At 35.9% G+C, this 23,720-nt stretch overlaps 1 protein-coding gene across 5 annotated transcripts in view; it reads left to right on the forward strand.

The window, feature by feature from the left end:
- CEP350 (centrosomal protein 350) overlaps window positions 1–23,720 on the forward strand; it is a 155,356-nt gene that overhangs the window by 60,413 nt on the left and 71,223 nt on the right. For all 5 annotated transcript variants that reach the window (XM_012444585.2, XM_012444581.3, XM_012444586.3 and 2 more), the window contains 10 exons: window positions 396–1,456; window positions 3,101–3,251; window positions 4,810–4,973; window positions 9,462–9,648; window positions 12,377–12,597; window positions 15,573–15,736; window positions 19,641–19,751; window positions 20,495–20,635; window positions 22,017–22,153; window positions 23,199–23,321. In XM_012444585.2, coding sequence (XP_012300008.2) covers window positions 396–1,456; window positions 3,101–3,251; window positions 4,810–4,973; window positions 9,462–9,648; window positions 12,377–12,597; window positions 15,573–15,736; window positions 19,641–19,751; window positions 20,495–20,635; window positions 22,017–22,153; window positions 23,199–23,321 — 2,460 coding nt within the window. The remainder of the gene's footprint in view (window positions 1–395; window positions 1,457–3,100; window positions 3,252–4,809; window positions 4,974–9,461; window positions 9,649–12,376; window positions 12,598–15,572; window positions 15,737–19,640; window positions 19,752–20,494; window positions 20,636–22,016; window positions 22,154–23,198; window positions 23,322–23,720) is intronic.

Genomic DNA, 23,720 nt, shown 5'->3' on the forward strand with positions numbered 1-23,720 from the left:
TTTTAAAGATCTTATTGCCTTCTTTTTAATAGTTTTTTTTTTTAAATAAAGCATCTTTTTCTTTTTTTTTTTATTTTCTGAAAAATATAGAATCTTAGTTCAAAAAAGCAGTTTGCAAAACAGTATAGATGGTAAAATCATAATTTTTTTTTGGTACAAACAATACCACAAAAACAATGTACACATAGAAAAATGTTTGGAAGGATGTAATTCTAAATGAAATATTAACAGTGGCTCTTTTTTTATTGTTTTGCTGAGTGAGCTTTATCATTTTCATACTTTTTATGTGTCATTTTTTTGTTGCAGTGCATACTCATTACTCATAATTAGACAAAAACAAAACTTTTTAGAAATGCTGGTTTGGTTAACTAACGTATTGTGACTTTAATTTCCAGAAAAGACTTGATGGAACCTACATGGATGCAGCCTGACAGATTGAGCCCTCAAGTTCACCATTCTCAACCACAGCCTTTTGCTGGAACAGCTGGAAGTTTACTCTCCCATCTCTTGAGTTTAGAGCATGTAGGAATTTTGCCTAAGGATTTGGAATCTATTTTACCAACCAAGAAGAATCATAATGTGGCTTCAAGGCCATTAACTTTTACACCTCAACCATATGTGACCTCACCAGCTGCTCATACAGATGCCTTGTTAAAACCTAGTGCCAGCGAATATAAGAGTAAACTGGATCGTATTGAAGCCTTGAAAGCAACAGCTGCTTCTTTGTCCAGCAGAATTGAAAGTGAAGCCAAGAAATTAGCTGGGGCCAACATTAACTATGGGTCAACATGGAACACTGAGTATGATGTGCAGCAAGCACCTCAAGAAGATAGACCCTGGACCAAGGCTATAAGTCCACCTGTGAAAGATGATACTGAAGATATTTTCTCTGCCCGAATTCAGAAGATGCTGGGTACCTGTGTATCTCATGCAACTTTTGATGATGATCTTCCTGGTGTAGGCAATCTTAGTGAATTTAAAAAGCTTCCTGAGATGATAAGACCTCACAGTGCCATATCAAGCTTCAGAATGAGATCCCCTGGTCCCAAATCAGAAGGGCTGCTGGCACAGTTGTGTAAAAGACAAACTGACTCTTCTAGCTCTGAAATGCAAGCCTGTTCTCAAGACAAAGCCAAAATGTCTCTTGGTTCCAGCATAGATTCAGTCAGTGAAGGGCCTCTTATTAGTGAGGGGAGTCTCTCTGAAGAAGAGGGAGACCGGGATGGACAACCCCTTTTGAAAGTAGCAGAAATTTTAAAAGAAAAGGAATTTTGTGCTGGAGAAAGAAATAGTTGTGAACCCATCAAAGAGTTTCAGAAAGAAGCTGAAAAATTCTTGCCACTTTTTGGGCACATAGGTGGTACACAAAGCAAAGGGCCATGGGAAGAATTGGCAAAGGGAAGTCCACACAGTGTCATTAATATTTTTACAAAATCCTATCAGTTATATGGAAAAGGTGAGAAAAATAAGTATAGCTTGTACTATTTGTAGATTAAGATAAATTATTTTATAATTTCTGTACAAGATATATACTTTAGTGCTCATTTTTCATTGAGTGGATAATGGAGACATTATTGTCCATATTAGTCATCTTCTAAATTTCCTGCAAGCCTCAAATAGAGTATTAGTAATTTATTTAATCTTAAAATTTTCATTTTAAAATTGTTATTGTCATTAAATAATAGTTGACTGGTAGTTGTAGAAATTTTATCTAGTTCAAAGAAATTCATAATGTTCAGGATTGGATATATATCAGGTATATACTACATTTTCTGTGACCATAGTTATGTACTTAAATAGAAACTATAGGCCGGGCGAGGTGGCTCACACTTGTAATTCCAGGACTTTGGGAGTCCTAGGCGGGTGGATCACTTGAGGTCAGGAGTTTGAGACCAGCCTGGCCAACATGGTAAAACCCCACCCCTACTAAAAATACAAAAAAACTTTAGTTTAGTGTGGTTGCATGCACCTGTATTCCCAGCTACTCAGGAGGCTGAGGCACAAGAATCACTTGAACCTGGGAGGCAGAGGTTGCAGTGAGCTGAGATCGTGCCACTGCACTCCAGCATTGGTGACAGAGCAAGACTCAGTCTCAAAAAAACAAAAAGAAACTAAGTATGTTTCTTAACTCAGTGGTGATTTGTGAATTCTTGGGAATATGGCAGTCAGGAATTGAGAGGGATAACTAGTGGCATTTCTAATATGAAAACAACTCTATTAATGTTTAAAACTAATTTTAATAGCAATCAGACTTTGAACAATAGTGTATATTTGATTCCTAAAACAATAACTTCTAAAGTTCCCTTCTTATCCCTGAAATCCTGCAACACAGCTTTCCTTTTCTATGATAGACTGACCCAGTTCCTTCAAGTCCTTTTCTCTATCCTTCCTGCTGTATATGGAATCTACCCATTTTATACTAACATTACCTTAGAATTTCCAGATTGGAGATTTCTCCTCTGTAATAGTGAATGGATTTCATCTGTTCCTTTTATGCTCAACTGGGTATCACATTGCTTTTTCCTAGAATTCATATTTAGGTATTTGTTAATGGTGTCGTATAGACCTTCATATGCTATTGCTTTCTCTTGTTTAGCCAAATTTCTATTAGTGGTAATTTAAATTTCTTTTGATTTGAAAGTTATTTTTATTTCTTTTGATGAAATAAAGTGCTTCAATCAACATACTTATTAATTCTATTAAATTTTCATTAAGATTTTTTAGTTAAATATTTAGAGATGAAATGAGAATGAAATGTCATCTGGAATTTGCTTTAAAATAGACTGGGGGTTGGTAGATGAAGGTAGTAGGAGATTTAATTGAAACTAGATTGGTGGTGATGTATTTGTCATTGTCAAAGCTGTATGATGAATACTTTGGTTTCATTATGCTGGTCTCTTTTTCATGTATCTTTTTAAATTTTCATAATAAAAAGCTTTAAAAAAGTACTGTTAGATATAAAGGTAAATAGAAAAGAAGCACTATTAAAGGGAACTAAAATATCCCTGAGCCCATATTGCTAATCTCCATGTATGGGATGCTTTTCTTACAGTTTTTTTATTTTCATTTTTAACCATGCTTCAATTATTACTTTTGTCAGGGTTTGAAGACAAGTTGGACCGAGGAACATCAACATCACGGCCTTTGAATGCCACCACAACTCCTCTAAGCAATGTTTCATATGAAGATGATTTTGTCTCTTCTCCAGGGAGTGGGACTTTGACAGAAAAAAAATCAACTCTTGAACCTCAGTAAGAATATATTGGCAATATGGAATAAACTCTGAAGAGTGAGAAAAATTTACAAATGAGAACTGTGGTCCGATATTAGCCAAGTTTTGCTTGTTTAAAGATACATGTGGAGGCTGCACATCATAGTGGCTCCTAAGAGCATGGGCTCTGGATCCAGACTGCCTTTGTTTAAATCCAGGCTCTCCTGATTATTAGTTGTTTGTGTTTGTACACATTAGTTAGCCCTCCTATGCCTCAGCTTCCTTCTCTGTAAAATGGGACATTAGTACCTACCTGCCTCGTAGAGTTGTTATGAGTATTAAATGAAATAGAGGGAGGCTGAGGCATGAAAATCACTTGAACCTGGGAGGTGGCAGTTGCAGTGAGCCGAGATAGCACCACTGCACTCCAGCCTGGGTGACAAGGCTAGACCTCATCTCAAAAAAAGGAAAAAAATCATGTACTTTGAACAGGGCCTGGCACATAGTAAGCAAAATAGAGGTTATTAAGTCAATCTTTGAATTCCTAGTAGAGTACTGGAGTATTGGGAAACTACTCCATGGTATAATAACATAAAAAGCTTAAGAAATGGTTTTCTGTGATAGAATAGAGGAAGATCAGATAGATATATGACTCCATGGTTCTAAGTAATAAGTAATATTTTTATAATCTAGAAAATATCTAAAATTTTGCAAAGCTTTGAAAAACAATAATTATAATGATTATAGTATCTAATAATTACTGAGCACTTATTGTGTAAGACACTGAAAGGACCGAGGGACTTTACCTATATTAACTAATTTTTATAATAGCCTGATGTGGAAAGCATTTTGTTATCATTTCTATTTTAGAGAGCAAACTGAAGCAGAGGTTAAATTACTTGTACATAGTTACATAGTAAGTGAATCAGACTTTGCTGGAGAGAATTTCTCCCTATATTTTGTTACCATTTAAATTTATCTGTAATTGTTCGTGTTCAATATCATCTTTTTCAAACATCACAAATTGTAATTGATGTAAAATTATTAGATAATCTTATAAAAATCAGTTAAATTTAATTAGATTAATAGGAATAGGTATGAAAATTATATGAGAAAAAGCGTAGTTTTAAGTTTTGAGCTCTAAGGAAAATATTACATTTTTAAATAAAACCTTTTCAGGATTTAATTATGGTGACATTTAATATATCACCGATCGATATGATTTGATGCATTTTCTTTCAGGAAGAGGTAGAACATATTAAGTTATTGTTGTCTGTAAGGTTATAAGAGGGGAAATAGTTATATTAAAATATAAATATGAATAGGAATTGAGGCCACGTTTTCCAGTATTCAACATTATATATTTTTTCTCTAAATATTAGTTTTTATTGGTTTTACTTGCCTGAGATTTTTCTTAGTAATAAACTGAACCATAGGGAACAATCCAGGCTTACAGTGGTTAAAAAAGAAGTAAAGTGGAAGCCATCTTTGATTGTAGTTCTATTCTCCTAATGATTAAACAGATTTTTAAATATCTTTAATTTATCTGTGTTGTAAGACTTTTGTTTTTAGAACTACTATTATTTATTCTTTGACAGTAGCACTTTAGGCCCTCAGGAGGACCATTCTAACAGAAAGTCTGCCTATGATCCTTCCTCTGTGGATATTACCTCCCAGCATTCATCAGGAGCCCAGTCTGCTGCATCATCTCGTTCATCTACTTCTTCTAAAGGAAAGAAAGGAAAAAAGGAAAAGACACAATGTAAGTGGAATCTCACATAGTAACTTTTTCTTTTATCAATGATTTTATAGTAGTAATCTAAAGTTATGATTTGTTCCCGTAAGAAGTTACAGGAATTTCTTATGGTAATGTAATTAGCTTTCATATTTATGATTATAATAATACCTTTTGATATATAACATTATGAACCTTTTCCTTAATACAAAAGGTATACATTTGCAATGATAAAAAATTAAAAATTAGAGATAAACACTTTTCAAAGAAAGACAAATTTCCTTTGATCAATCCTTTAGAAATTAACTACTATTAACATTTTTGACCTATACATAAAATTACATACACACACACACACACACACACACACACACACACACACACAACTTTATTTTAAAAACACGTAAATAATAATTGCTTTGCAATTGGTTTTTTTAAAAAAACTTAATAGTGTATATACATAATATCAGAGATAGTGACGTGTGTGTGTGTGTGTGTGTGTGTGTGTGTATACATATGCAGAGATACTCTGATACATTAAGTAACAGAATGCTATTCTGATTTTGCTTGTTTTTATGTTTGTTTTTAGAGATAGGGTCTCACTCTGTCACCCAGGCTGGAGTGCAGTGGTGTGATCACAGCTTATGGGTCACCACAGCCTCAACATCCTGGACTCCATTGGTTCTTCCACCTCAGCCTCCCAAGCAGCTGGGACTACAGGCACACACCACCCCACCTGGCTAATTTTTCTGTTTTTTGTAGAGATGGGCTTTTGCCATGTTATCCAAGCTGGTCTTAAACTCCTGGGCTCAAGCATTCCACCTGTTTTAGCCTCCCAGAGTGCTGGGATTATAGGCATGAACCACCGCACCTGGCTTGTTATTTGAATATATTATAATTTATTTAATTATTTCCCCATTGCTGGATATTTAGGTTATTTTCTTTTTTCTTTATTCCATTGTAAGTACCATTGCATTGAATATCCTTGTAAATAAATTTTTATGCATTAGTCTGGTTTTTTCCTCTAGGGGAAAATTCTAGAGGTGAGATAATGGGACAAATAATATGCCATGTTTAAAATTTGTGTACATTTTGCCAAATAGCTTTTAAGAAAGTTAGTGCCAGTTTATACTTCCAATGAGAGTGATAGGAGAAATTATTTTTTAATCATTAACCTAATAAAATTTTTGCAATTTCGATGTGTTCTAAAAGTCTTTGTAGGATGTTTAGACACCATTTTACCAGCTCTTCCTAAACTCTGCATTTTCTTGTGAAAAACAAGTTCAGTGGTATAGACTGTTTCGTAAGTGTTCTGACAATAAAAGAGCTCCATGGTTCCATAAATTTGGAAAATTCTTTTACAGTGAAACAAGATTCTTTCCTGTTGAATTCTTTTACAGTGAAACAAGATTCTTTCCTACTGAAGACTCAACACTTCAATATGCTAGTGCATTACTTATTTTAGTATAAGGATGAGGCTGTAGTATGAAGCATTATCCAAGTGTTACTTTGACTAGAGAATCATCAATCACCATTTTATGGCATTAGAATTCAGCTGAACACAGTTTAGGAAATGCTGATCTTGCTCAGTTCTTTTATTTTGCAATTGTTAGGGTTTGCTAAATTAGTGTCTCACCTAAGGTCACTAACTTGTTATTGGCAAAGCCTAGATTCTGATTTCTGACTTCCAAATCCAGTCTGTCTTCTGCTATGGTATACTGTACAATTTTAAAATTTCTTAATATAGGCTGGGCATGGTATCTCACTCCTATAATCCCAGCATTTTGTGAGGCTTAGGTGGGTGGATCATTTGATCCAGGACTTCAGACTTCTGAGGTTCAAGACTAGCCTGGGCAACATGGCGAAACCCTGTCTTTACAAAAAAATAGAAAAATTATCCAGGCATGGTGGCGCAGACCTGTAGCCCCAGCTACTAGAGAGGCTGAAGTGGAAGGATCAGTTGAACCCCTGAGGTTGAGGCTGCAGTGAGCCATGATCACGCCACTGCATTCCCAGCCTGGGCAACAGAGCAAGACCTGTCTTAAAAAAAGAAAAAACCATGATATTGAGTATGTATGTATTAACAATATGATTTAATGTAGGTTTAAAAAATTATCATCGAAAACAGGTTAGATGAAGTATAGGTAGCGTTTTGTGGCTTTCAGTTTCCCTAGTCCTCACCTACAATACCAGAAAAACCCTGATGTATTTCACTTTCCACAGCATCCTCTTAGTTTTTTGTTCATCCCCAAGTTCTAAAATCAGTGATTTTTATTGTATATGCTCCATCTGGTGGTGAAAAAGAGTGTTTGCATACTCTGTACAAAAATTTACCCAGTGTAGGTGAAGGTAGTTGGTAGATAAAATGGTGATCCTAAGAAAAAATTTTTGCTTTAAGACATGGAATATGGCTTTACTTGGCAATCTTTTAATGTAGGGGCATTTTCTTTCTATATGGGTCCCTTGATTGGAATATATAGGTCTTTCTTGCACAGAACATTGTGTTGGCTATAATTTCTAGTTGTTTAAAGTCAAGAAAAAATTTTAAATTGTGTATTTGTTATAAACAATATTAAATGAATAAAGACTTCTTATTATGAAAGCAGTACAGCTTTATTGTAGAAAAATTAGTGATAATCAGTATTAACAGCTTGCTTCTAGCCTCGGTATCCTAAATAGACGTTGTAGAGTCCTTTCTAATTGATTAATAATATTCTCTTTTAAGCCTACACTTCAGTGGCATTAAGCACATACACACTGTCATACAACCATCCCCACCACTCAGCTCCAGAACTTTCTCATCTTCCCATACTGAAGCTCTGTATTCCTTCAACATTCCTCCCTTCAGTCCCTGGCAACCACCATTCTAACTTTCTTTGTCTATTGATTTCACCAGGGAATTTAACCATTTTCAAGTGTGCAGATCATTAGCATTAAGTACATTCACATTGTTTTGTCATCATGACCACTATCTATTTCTGGAACATTTTCATCATCTCAAATTGCAGCACTATACCCATTCAATAATAACTCTCATTCTCCTCTTCTCCCAGTGCCTACTAACCACTGTTCTACTTTCTTTCTATGAATTTGCCTATTCTAGCTATGTCATGTAAGTGGAATCGTGTTTGTCCTTTTGTGGCTGGCTGTTTCACTTAACATAATGTCTTCAAGATTCATCTATGCTGTAGCATGTGTCAGAATGTTCTTCCTTTTAAGTCTGAATAATTTTCCCTTGTATGTATATACCACATTTTGTTTATCTGTTCATCAGTTGTTGGACACTTGGGTTTTTTTCATCTTCTGGTTATTTTGAATAATACTGCTATGAGTACGAGTGTAAAGGGTAATTTTTTTCACTTTTGTATTTTATTGTGATCTTTAATCACATATATATCTTTAAAATTTAACTTTAAATTTTTTTGTATATACATATTTTAAAATATAGTGACTTTTCTATAGATTTTTCCAAAAAATTTTAATGTATATATACACATTTGTGTGTATGTGTTTATATGTGTGTATATATATAAACATATAATGTTTATATATATAATATATAAAATGTATATTTTGTATTTAAAATTTTTTTGGCCACCATTAAAATTTATATGCAGTTTTATAATCTGCTTTTTAAAAAAGGTAATAATAAATATTTTCCCGTGCTGCTGTTTAAACATACAATCAAGATGAATAATGTACTAGACTAGAGTCAGGAGGTCTGGGTATATGTCCTATTTCTGCTGTTACCAGAGCAGAATGCCCTTGTTAAGCGAGTTATTAAGCCCCATAGATCTCTGGTTACCTCATCAGTAAATTGGGGATATAGTACTTATTTCACAAGACGTTTAAGAGCAATAAGGTACTATATATGAAGTGCATTTTAATTATAATGTTCTATATAAATGTTCAGGTTACTGTTATCTATGTAATTTAGATAGCTATTCTCTTGTTAGAAATGTAGATTAAATTTCTTTAAGTTACAAAGTTACACATTGATAACATGAATAATTTTTGTTTCAGTCATCTCCTTAAGATATATTCCTATGAGTAAAATTAGTCAGTCAGAGAATATGAATGTTTTTACAAATCAGGCTACACAGTTTTTACCGTAGAGTTTTTCAGAACAATTTTGTAGTTCAGTTAGCAGTTCATACCATTTTTCTTTCAGCTCTAGATTTTATCCTTAAAAAACCTATTTTTGGTTACTTTTTCATAGGGATAGATTAGTACTTTTTTGTTATTTAATATACTTGTCTTTTATTACCAGTTGAGCTAAGCATGATTTATTAATAGCAAGTGGAATTAATGGAAGAAACTTCACTTTCTTTAAATGGGGACAGAAGGATGAACTGCTTTATTTTAGATACGGAAAACAGATTTTCAATACAGTATAGGTCAAATTTTAAATATCTGGTTTATGCTTCTTATTATTTTATTGAAATCTATATATCAGTTATTCTCTCAATAACTTCTAGTATTAGGAATCAGCTTTATAAGAAATTTATTTTACAGGGTCGGATTCATTCACTGGAAATGTCCAGAACTCACCTCTTGATGAGGAAAAAGTGCAGTCCAGCTCAGAATGTGGCTCCCATCAAGGAAAGAAATCTGGAACCAGCAGCAAACTTTCTGTTAAAGATTTTGAGCCAACTCTTGATACAGATAGCACTTTGGAGGATCTTTCTGGACATTCTGTGAGGTAATGTAATGTATACTTTATACTGTAATTCATATATAAAGTTATAATATGATTTTTAAAAATCCATATGATTAATTTTAGCTCAGCAGTCTCCTTAACTGTGCATATTTGAGGCACTACACAATTCTATACTTTACGAATAGACTTCATAGCTTTGTCATAGCTCTAATCTTTATCTGTATTTTAGAATATGGTCATGTATCATCTAGACTGATAAAACCTCTTTCTCAGGAATTCTCTCCCTCTAGCACAACCCAGTCTTCTGTGCTGAATGCTGCTGTTAACAGTTGTTTTCTTGGCTCAATCTTTTGACTAAGCAGCTACCCTGCATAGGGTGCTTTGCAAGGTCATGGTTGCCCCATAGATCAATTCTAAGTGCCTGACTCTACTTGAAGTGTTTTCACTGGGCTACCACAAACTGTCTCATTTCTTTTGTATATAAATTTTGATTGTCATCTATTCATTCTTTCAACACAACTACTTAGCATCCTTTTTGTCTTACTGCTTATTTCTTCCTCTGAACTTCTCTGCTCAACTTACTAGACCACTCAAACAGATTTTGAAATCTCACTCTAATACTGATTATGGAGCTTGCTTAGTGTGTTTTTCTGTTTACTTTCTAATATCATAACACTATGCACTTAGTCTGTTGCTTACAAATAACCTTCAGTTATTGCTAGCTATACGGTTCCTACTCATTTGTCCATGTGACTTTTCATCTGTGCACTCGTTTTGTCTTGGAAATTGAGGCTCTGAGAAGACAGGGATTTATTTTTTTCATTTTAAAGTAACTTTGTGCTTTTCTTTTCTTTTTTTTTTTTGAGACGGAGTCTCACTCTGTTGCCCAGGCTGGAATGCAGTGGCCCGATCTTGGCCCTACCTCTGCCTCCCAGGTTCAAGCGATTCTCGTGCCTCAGCCTCTTGAGTAGCTGGGATTACAGGTGCCTGCTACCATGCCTGGCTAATTTTTTGTGTTTTTAGTAGAGACGGTTTCATCACGTTGGTCAGGCTGGTCTCAAACTCCTGACCTCACGATCTGCCCGCCTTGGCCTCCCAAAGCGCTGGGATTACAGGTGTGAGCCACTGCACCCAGCAACTTTGTGCTTTTTCTAGTACGGTGACAAATAAAGATAACCATTTTTAGTGCTTTCATGTTACAAATAATATTGCATCATTAATACCATCATTTGTATATTTAAAACTGAATTTTATTTTCTTTGTCAGTGATGTTGAAATTTAGAAAACTTCGAGTTACTCTAATGATTTAACTTGACAAAATTTACAAAGTTAAGCATTTCTTAAATAGGATCCATAGCCAAATAAGTTTCGTAAATGCTTTATACTACAATCTAGATTCTCCTTTCCCCACCCATTGAGATTCACAGTGGATAAAATAATTTGAGGCTTTGATAAGGAGGAGTCCAGAATTTTTCAGAAATTGTTTAATCTCTCTCTCTCTCTCTTTTTTAATTTATTTGGCTGTGGTCACTCTTTGTCCCCAAGCTCACTCTTTCTTTCTCTCTCTCTCTCTCTTTCTTTCTTTCTTTCTTGGAACACTTACTGACATTACTAGAAATATACTTTTAGAAATGCTAGTCTAGCTAAATTTACTTTGCAAAGCAAATATAAATTCATCTTACAAAACCGTAAGGTGAGGTGCAGAGTACTTGTTTTGTTTGATGTTGTGTTTTAATTATTTAATGGAAATCTCTTAAAATGATAATTCTTTTTGTGTTTTATACATGAATTAGACGTTAGAAATAGTATGTATCTAAAGTATTAATAGAAAACTAAAGGTCAGATAAACACATGAGTGCCTCTCAGGACTACTTTTATTCAAATATTTTTATACTGGGTTTAAGAGAAATTTTTACCTTTGAAAGCTATTTCATTATTTTATTAGAAGCTGAAAGCAAACTTGTTTCAGTATATTGGAAATATAACTGTGCTGAAATTCTTTTTATAGTGCATCGTTGAATAATTTATTCAGTAAATAAATATTCAGTGCAAGGCAGCATGCTTGATGTTATGAGAAATAATACCTTTAATGAGCTTACTTTTTCAAAGAAAGGTTAGAAATGTGCCTTGTATTGAATTAAGTGCCTTAAGAGTTGTTACAAACTGTTATGAGATGTTACTTATGAGAAAGTTCAGGGAAGAGATGTAGTATTAAAAAGTAAATATAAAGAAATGAAATATATTAAGTATGTAGAGATGGATAGTGTGAAAATTTTTTCTGTGACTTAGATTAACAAGAGGGTATAATGAAAGAATCGTTTTTGTCTTTTCTTACCTTTTAATATAAAATATTGTCTTTCCAAGATGTATTTTAAGACTCATGTATGGCTGCAATTTTATTGCTGTATAGTATCTATTTTAGAAGACTTTGCTTCATGCTATAATGAGTGAATCATAATAATATGTACACTGTAGAGGGAAGAGTTATAGTTTAATCAAGCTACAGTAGTTTAATCAAGCTGCTCCCTTTCCATTGTACTTAAGGCAGGGTTTGTGCCTTGCTTGTTAACCACTGTAAATCTAGGAATTTTAGGAATATTCGTGGTCATTTATTCAGCATAGTGACTATATTAATGAATAAATGCCTAAATCACACCTTTTTAAAGCTAATATTAATAAAGTTCTTTTATATGTTGTTCTTTTGAATTATTTAGCTGGTTTACAAAGTACTTTTCCTTCCTCTAACGTTTTTATGGATCAAAACTTCCAGTGTCTCATCAGATAAGGGAAGATCTCAGAAAACTCCATCTTCTCCCTTGTCACCAAGTTCCCAAAAATCATTGCAGTTTGACCTTCCAGGAACTTCTTCAGAAAGATCTAAGTCCTCAGTAATGCCTCCAACTATAACAGGATTTAAGCCTAATGCAGCTTTCACTGATTTGAACCTGGCTGCCAGCAGAACGACGACAGAAAACCTGGCTCCATTACCAGGTAAGTAGATCCATGCAATTGTAATTTTTAGAATAAGATAGAAAATTTTTTCTCTGAAAATTCCTTTTCTTTCAGTTGAGTCAAAGAGAAATATTATTTCAAATGAATATGATTGCTTTTCAAGTATTAAAAACTGTAAGAAATTAAATATTAAAAAGCATAAGATTTAGCAGCATTACCTATGAAATAAAAAAAAAGAACAACAAAAAAAAGCATGAGAGACTCAGCAATGTTGATTTTTTTCCCCATCTTGCCAGCATCAGTCAAAACATGTCTGACAAATATGTCCCATATATGCACACCTGTTTATATGTATATGTATGTGTGTATATATACATACATGTGCGTTTGCACACATAGAAGTAAAGTACATTGTACCTGCCTGCCTTGTTTTATTGTGTTTGGCTTTATTGCGTATCGCAGATACTGCAGGGTTTTTTTGTTTGTTTTACAAATTAAAGGTTCATGGCATTGAACAAGTTCATCAGTGCCATTTTTCCAACAGCATGTGCTCACTTCATATCCCTGTGTTTACATTTTGACAAATCTTTCAATATTTCAAGGTTTTCATTATTACTATATCTGTTATGGTGATCTGTGATTAGTGATCTTTGATGTTCTTGTTGTATCAGTAATTGTTTTGGGTGCCACCAACCGTGTCCGTTTAAGAGGGCAATCTTAATGGATCAATGTGTGTATTCTGACTGCTCCACCAATTCACTGCTCCCCTCTGCCACTCTCCCTCTGGGCTCCCTATTCCCTGAGACACGATGATATTGAAATTAGACCAGTTACTAACCCTACAATGATCTCTAAGTGTTCACGTGAAAGGAAGAATCACTGCTGGGCACGGTGGCTCACGCCTGTAATCACAGCACTTTGGGAGGCTGAGCTGGGTGGATCACAAGGTCAGGAGATCAAAACCAGACTGGCCAATATGGTGAAACCTTTTCTCTTCTAAAAAATACAAAAACATTAGCTGGGCATGGTGATGGGCACCTGTAATCCCAGCTACTTGGGAGGCTGAGGCAAAGAATTGCTTGAACCTGGGAGGCGGAGGTTGTAGTGAGCCGAGATCATGCCACTGCACTCCAGCGTGGGCATCAGAGCGAGACTCCATCCCAATTAAAAAAAAAAAGAAGAAGAAAGGAAGAGTCACATCTCTCACTTTAAATTAGAAGCTACAAATGAACAAATGATTAAGCTTAGTAGGAAGGGATGTCAAAAGCCAAGATATGCCAAAAGCTAGGCCTCTTGTGCCAGTTAGCCAAGTTGTGAATGCAAAGGAAAAGTTTTTGAAGGAAATAAAAGGTTTATCACATGAATGATAGATAAGAAAACAAAATAGCCTTATTGCTGATATAGAGAAAATTTTAGGGGCCTAGATAGAAGATCAAGCCAGTGGCAACCTTAAGCCAAAGCTTAATCCAGAGCAAGACCCTAATTCTCTTCAATTCTGTATAGGCTGAGAGAGGTGAGGAAGCTGCAGAAGAAAAATTGAAAGCTAGCAGAGGTTAAAGAAAGAAGCCATCTCCCATAAAATAAAAGTGCAAGGTGAAGCAACAAGTGCTGATGTAGAGTTGCAGTAAGCTATCCAGAAGATAATTGATGAAAGTGGCTACACTGAACAGAGTTTCAGTGCAGATGAAACAGCCTTATGTTGGAAGAAAATGTCATCTAGGACTTTCATAGTAGCTAGAGAGAAGTCATGGTGTGGCTTCAAAGCATGAGCTGACTCTCTAATTAGGGGTTAATACAGCTGATGAGTTAAAGTTTGAAGAAAAGATTTAGAATATTACATAAATTTAATTGATAAAGCAGTAGCAGGGTTTGAGAGCATTGTCTCCAGTTTTGAAAGAGGTTCTGTAGAAAGTGGGTCAGATCCTACCAAACAGCATCACATGCTCCAGAGAAATCTTTTGTGAAAGCAAGAGTCAGTCCATGCAGTGAAGTTCATCGTTGTCTTAAGTTGCCACAGTTGGCCAGGTGCAGTGGCTCACGCCTGTAATCCCAGCACTTTGGGAGGCTGAGGCAGGCAGATCATGAGGTCAGGAGTTTGAGACCAGCCGGACCAACATGGTGAAACCCCATCTCTACTAAAAATACAAAAAATTAGCTGGGCGTGGTGGCGCGTGCCTGTAATCCCAGCTACTTAGGAGGCTAAGGCAGGAGAATTGCTTGAACCCAGGAGGCGGAGCTTGCAGTGAGCTGAGATCGCGCCACTGCTGCACTCCAGCCTGGTGACAGAGCTAGATTCCGTCTCAAAAAAAAAAAAAAAGTTGCCACAGTCACTCCAACCTTTAGCAACTACCCTGGCTCAGTCAGTAGCTATCCACATTGAGGTAAGACCTTCCACCAACAAAAAGATTAGGACTTGCTGAAGGTTCAGAAGATCGTTAGCATTTTTAGCAATACAGTATTTTTAAATTAAAGAGTGTGTGTGTGTGTGTGTGTGTGTGTGTGTGTGTGTGTGTGTGACAAAGCATTTCTCTTGCCTCAGTCTTCCAAGTAGGTGGGACTACAGGCGGGCGCCACCACGCCCAGCTAATTTTAGTATTTTTAGTAGAGACAGGGTTTCACCATGTTGGCCAGGATGGACTTGATCTCTTGACCTCATGATCTGCCTGCCTCAGCTTCCCAGAGTGCTGGGATTACAGGCGTGAGCCACTGCGCCCGGCCCAGTATGTACATGTTTTTTAGACATAATGCTATTGCACACTTACTAGACCTCAGTATAGTGGAAATATAACTTTTATATGTACTGTGAAACCAAAAAATTTGTGACCTGCTTTATATATTTATTCCTTTGGACTGGAACTGAACCTGCAGTATCTCCGAGGTATTCCTGTACTAAGTCCCAGTTTTTCCTACAAAGGAAAGCAAACTTGATTTTGGCTTTTAGAATGACAGATTTTAGAAATCTGAGGTGTAATTTCATGTTAATTTTTTCATTTGACCATTGTCATGCCCTCCAGGTTCTAAGCGCTTTTCTCCTGCTGGCCTCCATCATCGTATGGCAGCAGAACTCAGTTATCTGAACGCCATTGAGGAATCTGTGCGCCAACTGTCCGATGTAGAAAGAGTTAGAGGCATTTCACTTGCTCAGCAGGAGAGTGTGTCTCTAGCTCAGATCATAAAGGTATTTTTAGAGTTTTCTTTTTTAGCTTTCTGTGGTTTTTCTTCTTTCTTCGCTATTTAAAATAGTTTTAATGATGACTTAAACTACTGTGCCGAATAGAAAAAAAACAGTCTGCCATATAGCACCTATAAATAAATAGTCCTGGGAAAAGCTATCAGGATACTAAAAAGATACAGTGTTTGGCAGCAGAACAATAATAAAATCATGCTCTCTCAAATACTTTGTTTTCCATGTTTTCTGCTTTGTTTAATTGATAGTATAAAAATCATCTAGTCAAATATTCTTTATATTTTCTCTTTTCATTGATAAATACTGAGGTTTGTTTTTTTGTTTTTTTGTTTTTTCCAAAAAAAACCTTTATTTATACCAAAAAGAAAAGTTTCTGAGATCCAGGTGTTTGATTAAGCCAGGATAATGTGGATTTTTCCTTAGCAAACAAAAATCCAGAGACGGTCTAAGCACTATTCCTTAGTGTAGATGCTTTAAAAAACAAAACCCTAAGGTATTACCTACATAGTATAAAATACACAGATTTTAAGTGTATAGTTTTGACCAGTGTATTTACCTATGTAAGAACCACCCTAATCAAGGTATAGAACCCTTACATTATTACCCCAGAAAGTTGACTCATGCCCATTTTCAATTAATCCCCCTTCCCAAAGGCAATTACTGTTCTGATTTCTGGCACCATAGTTTATTTTGGTCTGTTCTAGAACTTCGTATAAAACGAAGGGTCCTTTGAACTCTGTGTTTAACTTATTTTACTCAGTATCAATTTAAGATTTATCCATGTTGTTTTACCAGTTTTTTGTTTTGTTTTTTGCTGAGTAATATTCCATTAATATTTACAGTTTGTGTATCAGTTTTCTTACTGATGTACATTTGGATTATTTCCAGCTTTTGGCTATTGTAAATATTCCTACTGTGAACATTTTTAAATAACTCTGTGTGTACTACATGTATTTTCATTTTTCTTGTGTAAGTACTTAGTAGTGGTGGAATTGCTTGGGGCAAGTATATGAAACTTTATAAGAAACTACCATACAGTTTTCCAAAGTGGTTGTAACATTTTACACTCCTGAAATATATAGAATTCCAGTTGTCCGTATCTCTGCTATCATTTGGTATTATTAATCTTTTATTTCAGTCTTTCTATGGAGTGTGAAATAGTATCTCATTGTAGTTGTAATTTGCATTTCTCTCATGACTGTTGATACTGATTGTCTTTTTGTGGATTTATTGAGCATTCTTTTATCTTGTTTTGTGAATATCTGTTCAACTCTTTACTCCCTTCATGATGGGGTTGTCTTTTTAATTATTGATTTCTAGGCGTTCTGGAAACAAGTTCTTTTCAGATGTATTGGAAATATTGTACTCCAGGTTTTGGCTTATCTTTTCACTTTTTAAACTGTGTCTTTTGAGGAATAGAAGTTTAAAGTTTTGACCAAATCCAGTTTTTTGTTTCTCTCCTTTGTGGTAATACCTTTCGTTTTCTAAGAAATCTTTGGGCTGAACGTGGTGGCTCACATCTGTTATCCCAGGACTTTTCGGCAGCTCACTTAAGCTCAGGAGTTCAAGGTCAGCCTGGGCAACATGGCGAAATCCCATCTCTACTAAAAATACACAAAACTAGCTGTCCGCGGTGGTGTATGCTTGTAGTCCCAGTACTTGGAGGGCTAAGGCAGGAGAATCACTTGAGTCTGGGAAGTGGAGGTTGCAGTAAGCCAAGATTGTGCCATTGAACTCCAGAGTGAAACCCTGTCTCAAAAAAAAAAAGAAAGAAAGAAAAATCTTTGCCTACCCTAAGATACTAAGATATCCTAACATTCTCTTATGTTTTTTCCCAAAAGCTTTATAATTTTAGCTTTCATATTTAAGTGTGTAATCCTTCTCAAGTTAATTTTGGGATTTGATGTGAGGAAGAGAAAAAGTTTATTTTTCCCTAATATATGGATATTCAACTGTTCCAGGACCAGGTTATTAAAAAGACTTAAATTACCTTAGTGTGTTTATCAATGATTAAGTAATTAATTATGTGTAGACCTATTTCTGGGCTCATTTTCCATTCATCTTTTCATTTATCCTTAATGTCAGTACCATATTGTTTTTATTGCTGTGGCTTTTTAGTGAGTCTTGAAATCAAGATACAGTTCCTCACATTTTGTTTCTTTTTTTTGAAGATGGTTTTGTCTATTCTAGGTTGTTTGCTTTTCCATGTAATTTTTAGAATCAGTTTGTCAATTTCTACACCCCCCCAAAAAAAAGCCTGGTAAGATTTTGATTAGAATGGTATTAAATCTATAGATCAGTTAGTCTGGGAAGAATTCGTATCTTAACAGTGTTGCCTTTTCTAATTCGTGAACCTGATATATTTTTCTATTTAGATCTTTGAATATTTCTCTCATCAGTATTACAGTTTTCATTGTAGAGGTCTTATACATTTTAAAATTTATTCCTAAATGTTTTATGGTTTTGGATGCTAAATTTTTTTTTCAGTTTTATTTTCCATTTTTTCTTCCCAAAAGACCTGTCAGCCAGTTTTTTGTGTGTGACTGTTCCCATACTTTGCAGAGAGCCCATCATTCCTGTCCCCCTCCCACTAAATAACAGTAGTGTTGTTCAGTCATTGTGGCAGTGGTAACTCCCTGGACATATCCAGATGTCGCCTGGTAGAGGGTGGGGAAGGGACTAATGCCAACTTTGTTGAGAATCATTGTATTGAGGAAATGACCCCACTGTAGTGGAGGGCCATCCTGACCTTGAAGTCTGAGTCAGCCCTGAGGTTTTCTGCTGTTTTAGAAATACTTTACAATTCAGGGTTTCTAGATTTGGGCAGAGCATTACCGCAGCCTTATGTACAGACTTACCACCATTTTTTGTCTACTTTTGTTTTGTTTTAATTAAAAAAAAATAGAGACGAGGGTCTCACTATGTTGACCAGGCTGGTCTTGAACTCCTGGCCTCAAGCAGTCCTCTCATGGCCTCCCAAAGTGCTGGAATTACAGACATGAGCCACTGCACCCGGCCCTTACCACCTTTTGAAAACTTCTATTATTTAGCAGTATTTCAAAGGAGATGAAAATATATATGTTTGTAAATAACGTTGCATGGAATAGTGATAAGAAAGGGTCCTGGTGGCCGGGCGCGGTGGCTTATGCCTGTAATCCCAGCAGTTTGGGAGGCCGAGGCGGGCGAATCACAAAGTCAAGAGATCGAGACCATCCTGGCCAACATGGTGAAACTCTCGTCTCTACTAAAAAAATACAAAAATTAGCTGGGCTTGGTGGTGTGCACCTGTAGTCCTAGCTACTCTGGAGACTAAGGCAGGAGAATTGCTTGAACTCAGGAGGTGGAGATTGCAGAGAACTGAGATTGCACAGAACTGAGATTGCACTACTGTACTCTAGCCTGGCAACAGAGCAAGACTCTCAAAAAAAAAAAAAAAAAGGAAAAAGAAAGGGTCCTAGTAACAAGAAAACCTTATATGGGGGCATCAATTTTTAATGAAACTGCTACTTCAAAGTAAAAATAAAAGAATCATAAAATTTTGAAATGTGAGGCATTACTTTTTTCTTTTACTAAAACATAGGACATATTTTTTATCTCTTCCAAAAAGTTGGGTGCTATAGCCTTTGCTTTCTAACCAGCTTTTTGGTATTAATTCTTAGGCCTGTATGCCCTGGAAATTTTTTATATTACTACATTACTTGGCACATGGGAGGTAGTCATTAAATATTTTGATAAGTGAAAAGTGGCTGCTGACTATTCTTTTTACTATCTTTCCCTTTGGTTCTAATTAGCTGCTTCAAATGATTTGTATTAGGAAGATAGCATTGTGTGTGTTATAGTCACTGTGTTAAAATAGTTTAGCATCATAGAATCAACATTTGACCATTTCTTTAAGGCACAACAGCAACGCCATGAAAGAGACTTGGCCCTCTTGAAACTGAAGGCTGAACAAGAGGCTCTGGAGAGTCAGAGACAATCAGAAGAAACTCGAAACAAAGCAGCTCAGGTAACTTATTTTGTAGCACGTTCTTGTTTTTTAAACCTAAATTTGTATCTTAGAAATTACTTTAGCATTCTTTTAATTATATAGGAGAAAAATATATATATAAATAATAAAGTTTTAGTACTTTTTATGGGATAATTCCATGTCATTCGATTTTTGTTACAACCTTGTGAAATAAATTGTTAAGACTTCTAGTTTAGGGAAGTGGCAACTGAGGTATATTGTATTTACGTATTCACGAATATAGTAACTTGTGAACAGTGGAGTTAAGACTTAAACCATGGGCTGGGTGTGGTGGCTCACAGCTGTAATCCCAGCACTTTGGGAGGCCGAGGCAGGCAGATCATCTGAGGTTGGGAGTTTAAGACCAGCCTGATGAACATGTAGAAACCCCGTCTCTACTAAAAATACAAAAAATTAGCCAGGCGTGGTGGTACATGCCTGTAATCCCAGCTACTCAGGAGGCTGAGGAAGGAGAATTGCTTGAACCTGGGAGATGGAGGTTGCAGTGAGCCAAGATCGCACCATTGCACTTCAGCCTGGGCAACAAGAGCAAAACTCCATCTAAAAAAAAAAAGGACTTAAACCATGAAATCCAGATTGTAGTAAGGTGTTTTTTTTTTTTTTTTTTTTTTTTTACTACCAATAAGGCATTTGATCCATGAAATAAATTTATAAATTAAAATTAATTTGGGTCAAGGGAAGACTAAAATATAACTTCTTTTTTAACCCCCTTTTATGTAAAGGTCCATGCAGAATCGTTACAGCAGGTAGTTAAATCACAACGGGAAGTAACTGAAGTCCTGCAGGAAGCAACGTGTAAAATAGCAGCTCAGCAGTCAGAGACTGCTCGCCTCACCACAGATGCAGCACGCCAAATCTGTGAGGTAGGTGCCCCTGAGAACCATTATCTTTTTAGTTCTTTTTAGTCAATCTGAGTAACTTTGGTCCTACCAGTAATGTGTTTCTAAAATCTTAGTAAATGCATACTTCGAATTAGTGACTTTTAGTGGGGGCCGTACCTTATTGAAATAAGAGGCACCATTGATTGGAGTGTGTTGTACATGTGAATATTATAGAGACAGAAAAAAGACAAGGAGCTCTAAATTTCCGCCCTCTGATGAGCTTTTTAGAAAAGTATCAACTTTATCGATGTATCATTTATAAACAATAAAATGTACCTATTTTAAGTATGCAGTTCGTGAGTTTTCTCTTTCTCTCTCATACATGCACGCACACACACACAGGCACACACATGTATCTCCCTATAACCGTCACTCCTCTCTCTCTCTCTCACACACACACACACACACACACACACGTATCTCCCTATAACCTCTGACACAGACACACACACGTGCGTGCGCGCACACACATGTATCTCCCTATAATCATCACCACAATGCAGAACATATTTCTGTTGCTTCAAAACTTTTCCTCATGTTTCTTTGCAACCAGTCCCTAATCTCAGTCCTGGGGAACCACAGATCTGCTTTGTGTGAAGATGTTTCATTTTCACGCAGAATGGTATTAGTTACTGTCTTTTCTTTCCTGTAACAGGGATATAGCCAGAAGTAGTTTTATTGCTGTCTCTGCATAGGATATCAGAATTGATGATTAATACAGTTTCACTGTATTTTAGCAGTTATAATTTTTTAAACTAAAAGTTAGTAATATTTGTGAAATGACTTAGTTATTGGAAATCCACGAACCTACTGTATGTTGGGTACTGTGGAGTTGTACATGTAAGTATAAAATTGAGTCTTCTTTCTCAAGAAAATTTTAATATAGACAACATTAACAAAGATATCAAAATACTCTAAGACATTAGAAAAGGAATAGCTCAAAGTAGTGCTTGAATGAATATTGAATGAATAGTACATGCAGCACTTGCAGTGGTGTTAAAGAGTAGGGAAAATGTACTTCACCTATTGGTCAGCAAAGAGTTAGAAAGGAAGTAGTAATTAAATCGATTCTTGAAGGAAGATTTAATTTTGGGGTTATTACTGCTTATGATATGCTTGAAGGTTTTCTAATTCATAGATTGTTATAGCTAGGTGAAACCTTAGAAATTATGTAGTCGAATTCTGTTTTTATAAGATGAAGCTGTTGAGACTAAATGATTTGTCCACAGTTATTCATCTGTTAGTGGCAGAATTCGCCTGCTCTCAAGTCAGTGATCTTTCTTTCCAGGACACTATGCTTCTTCTCAGTTCTGTGACCTTACCTTTTTATATATTTGCCTTTCTTGTGTGTGTTCATATTTAGATGGCAGAGTTGACTAGAACTCATATCTCAGATGCTGTCACAGCTTCAGGAGCTCCTCTTGCAATACTGTATGATCACCAACGGCAACACCTGCCAGACTTCATGAAACAACTGAGGACCAGAACTGAAACAGACAGGTTAATATTCATTCATTCAGCAAATATATAATGAGTATCTGTTAGGTTAATATTCATTCAGTAAATATGTAAGGAGTATTTGTTGTCATGGCACTATTCTTGGTTGGGAATACAGTTATGGGTGTAGTCTAGTAGGGAAGATAAACGTTACTCAGATATTCAGTTAAGTAAATGAATACTTATACACTGATTTAAGTGTTATGAAAGGAGCTGGGTGCGGTGTCTCAAGCCTATAATCCCAGCACTTTGGGAGGCTGAGGAAGGTGGATCACGGGGTCAGGAGATCGAGACCATCCTGGCCAACATGGTGAAACCCCGTCTCTACTAAAAATACAAAAATTAGCTGGGTGTGGTGGCACGTGCCTGTAATCCCGGCTACTTGGGAGGCTGAGGCAGGAGAATTGTTTGAACTAGGGAGTTAGAGGTTGCAGTGAGCCGAGATCACACCACTGCACTCCAGCCTGGTGACAGAGTGAGACTTGGTCTCAAAAAAAAGAAAGGAATACATGTCTCAGAGATATGTAACATAGGAATTTTAATAGCCTAGGGGTACCAGCAAGTCAGAGAAGGCTTTCCTGAGGAAATAAAGCTTGTGGTGAGATCTAATGGATGAGGAGTTAGTAATGTAAAGGACCATTGTGGCTGGAGGCAGAGAGCAAAGAAAATGGTGTGAGATGATGCAGGGATCAGATCATGGTATAGGACCTTGCACACAGGATTTTGAAGTTTATTCTAAGAGCAATGAAGCCATTAAAGAGATTATTTTTGGCAGGATTGGGTGACATTACCATATTTCTGTGTGTTTTTCTTAATCATATTTGACTGTCTCTAATTCATAGATTTTAAGTCTCTGTTTACAGTCATTGATACTAGGAGTGATTTTGTGTTTACTTCCTTAATAAAACAAGATATTCTATAATGTGGTGTAAGTTATTTTATAACTATTCATTCAACATTTTATCTCATACAACTGTTAAGCAATACTTAAAATCTTTCTGTTATTAGAGACTTTGAATGTTTAATCAGTTTTTAATTTTATTTGTAGAAAAAGTCCATCTGTTTCACTCTCTCAGAGTAAAGAAGCGACCCTTGACTCAAAGCATCAGAAGTATTCCCCTTCGTATGATAGTTATTCTGAGTCTTCAGGATACAAGAATCATGACAGAAGGTGAAGACAATTTGATTTCTTTGTCAGTACAGTTTAGTAAACTCTGATAAATGGTTTAAACATTGTTTTTCTTTGACTTCTTAATCTTGTTTGTTTTATTTATTTATTTATTTTTAAGACGGAGTCCCACACTGTTGCCCAGGCTGGTGTGCAGTGGCGCGATCTTGGCTTGCTGCAACCTCTACCTGCCAGGTTCAAGCAATTCTCCTGCCTCAGCCTCCTGAGTAGCTAGGATTACAGGTGCCCGCCACCATGCCCAACTAATTTTTTTGTGTTTTCAGTAGAGACGGAGTTTCACTATGTTGTCCAGGCTGGTCTCGAACTCCTGGCCTGATGATCCGCCCACCTTGGCCTCCTAAAGTGCTGGGATTATAGGTGTGAGCCACTATGCCCAGCCAA

Source organism: Aotus nancymaae, unplaced genomic scaffold (assembly GCF_030222135.1).
Source record: "Aotus nancymaae isolate 86718 unplaced genomic scaffold, 86718_ANA_hifiasm-v0.15.2.pri h1tg000108l, whole genome shotgun sequence".
NCBI lineage: Eukaryota > Metazoa > Chordata > Mammalia > Primates > Aotidae > Aotus > Aotus nancymaae.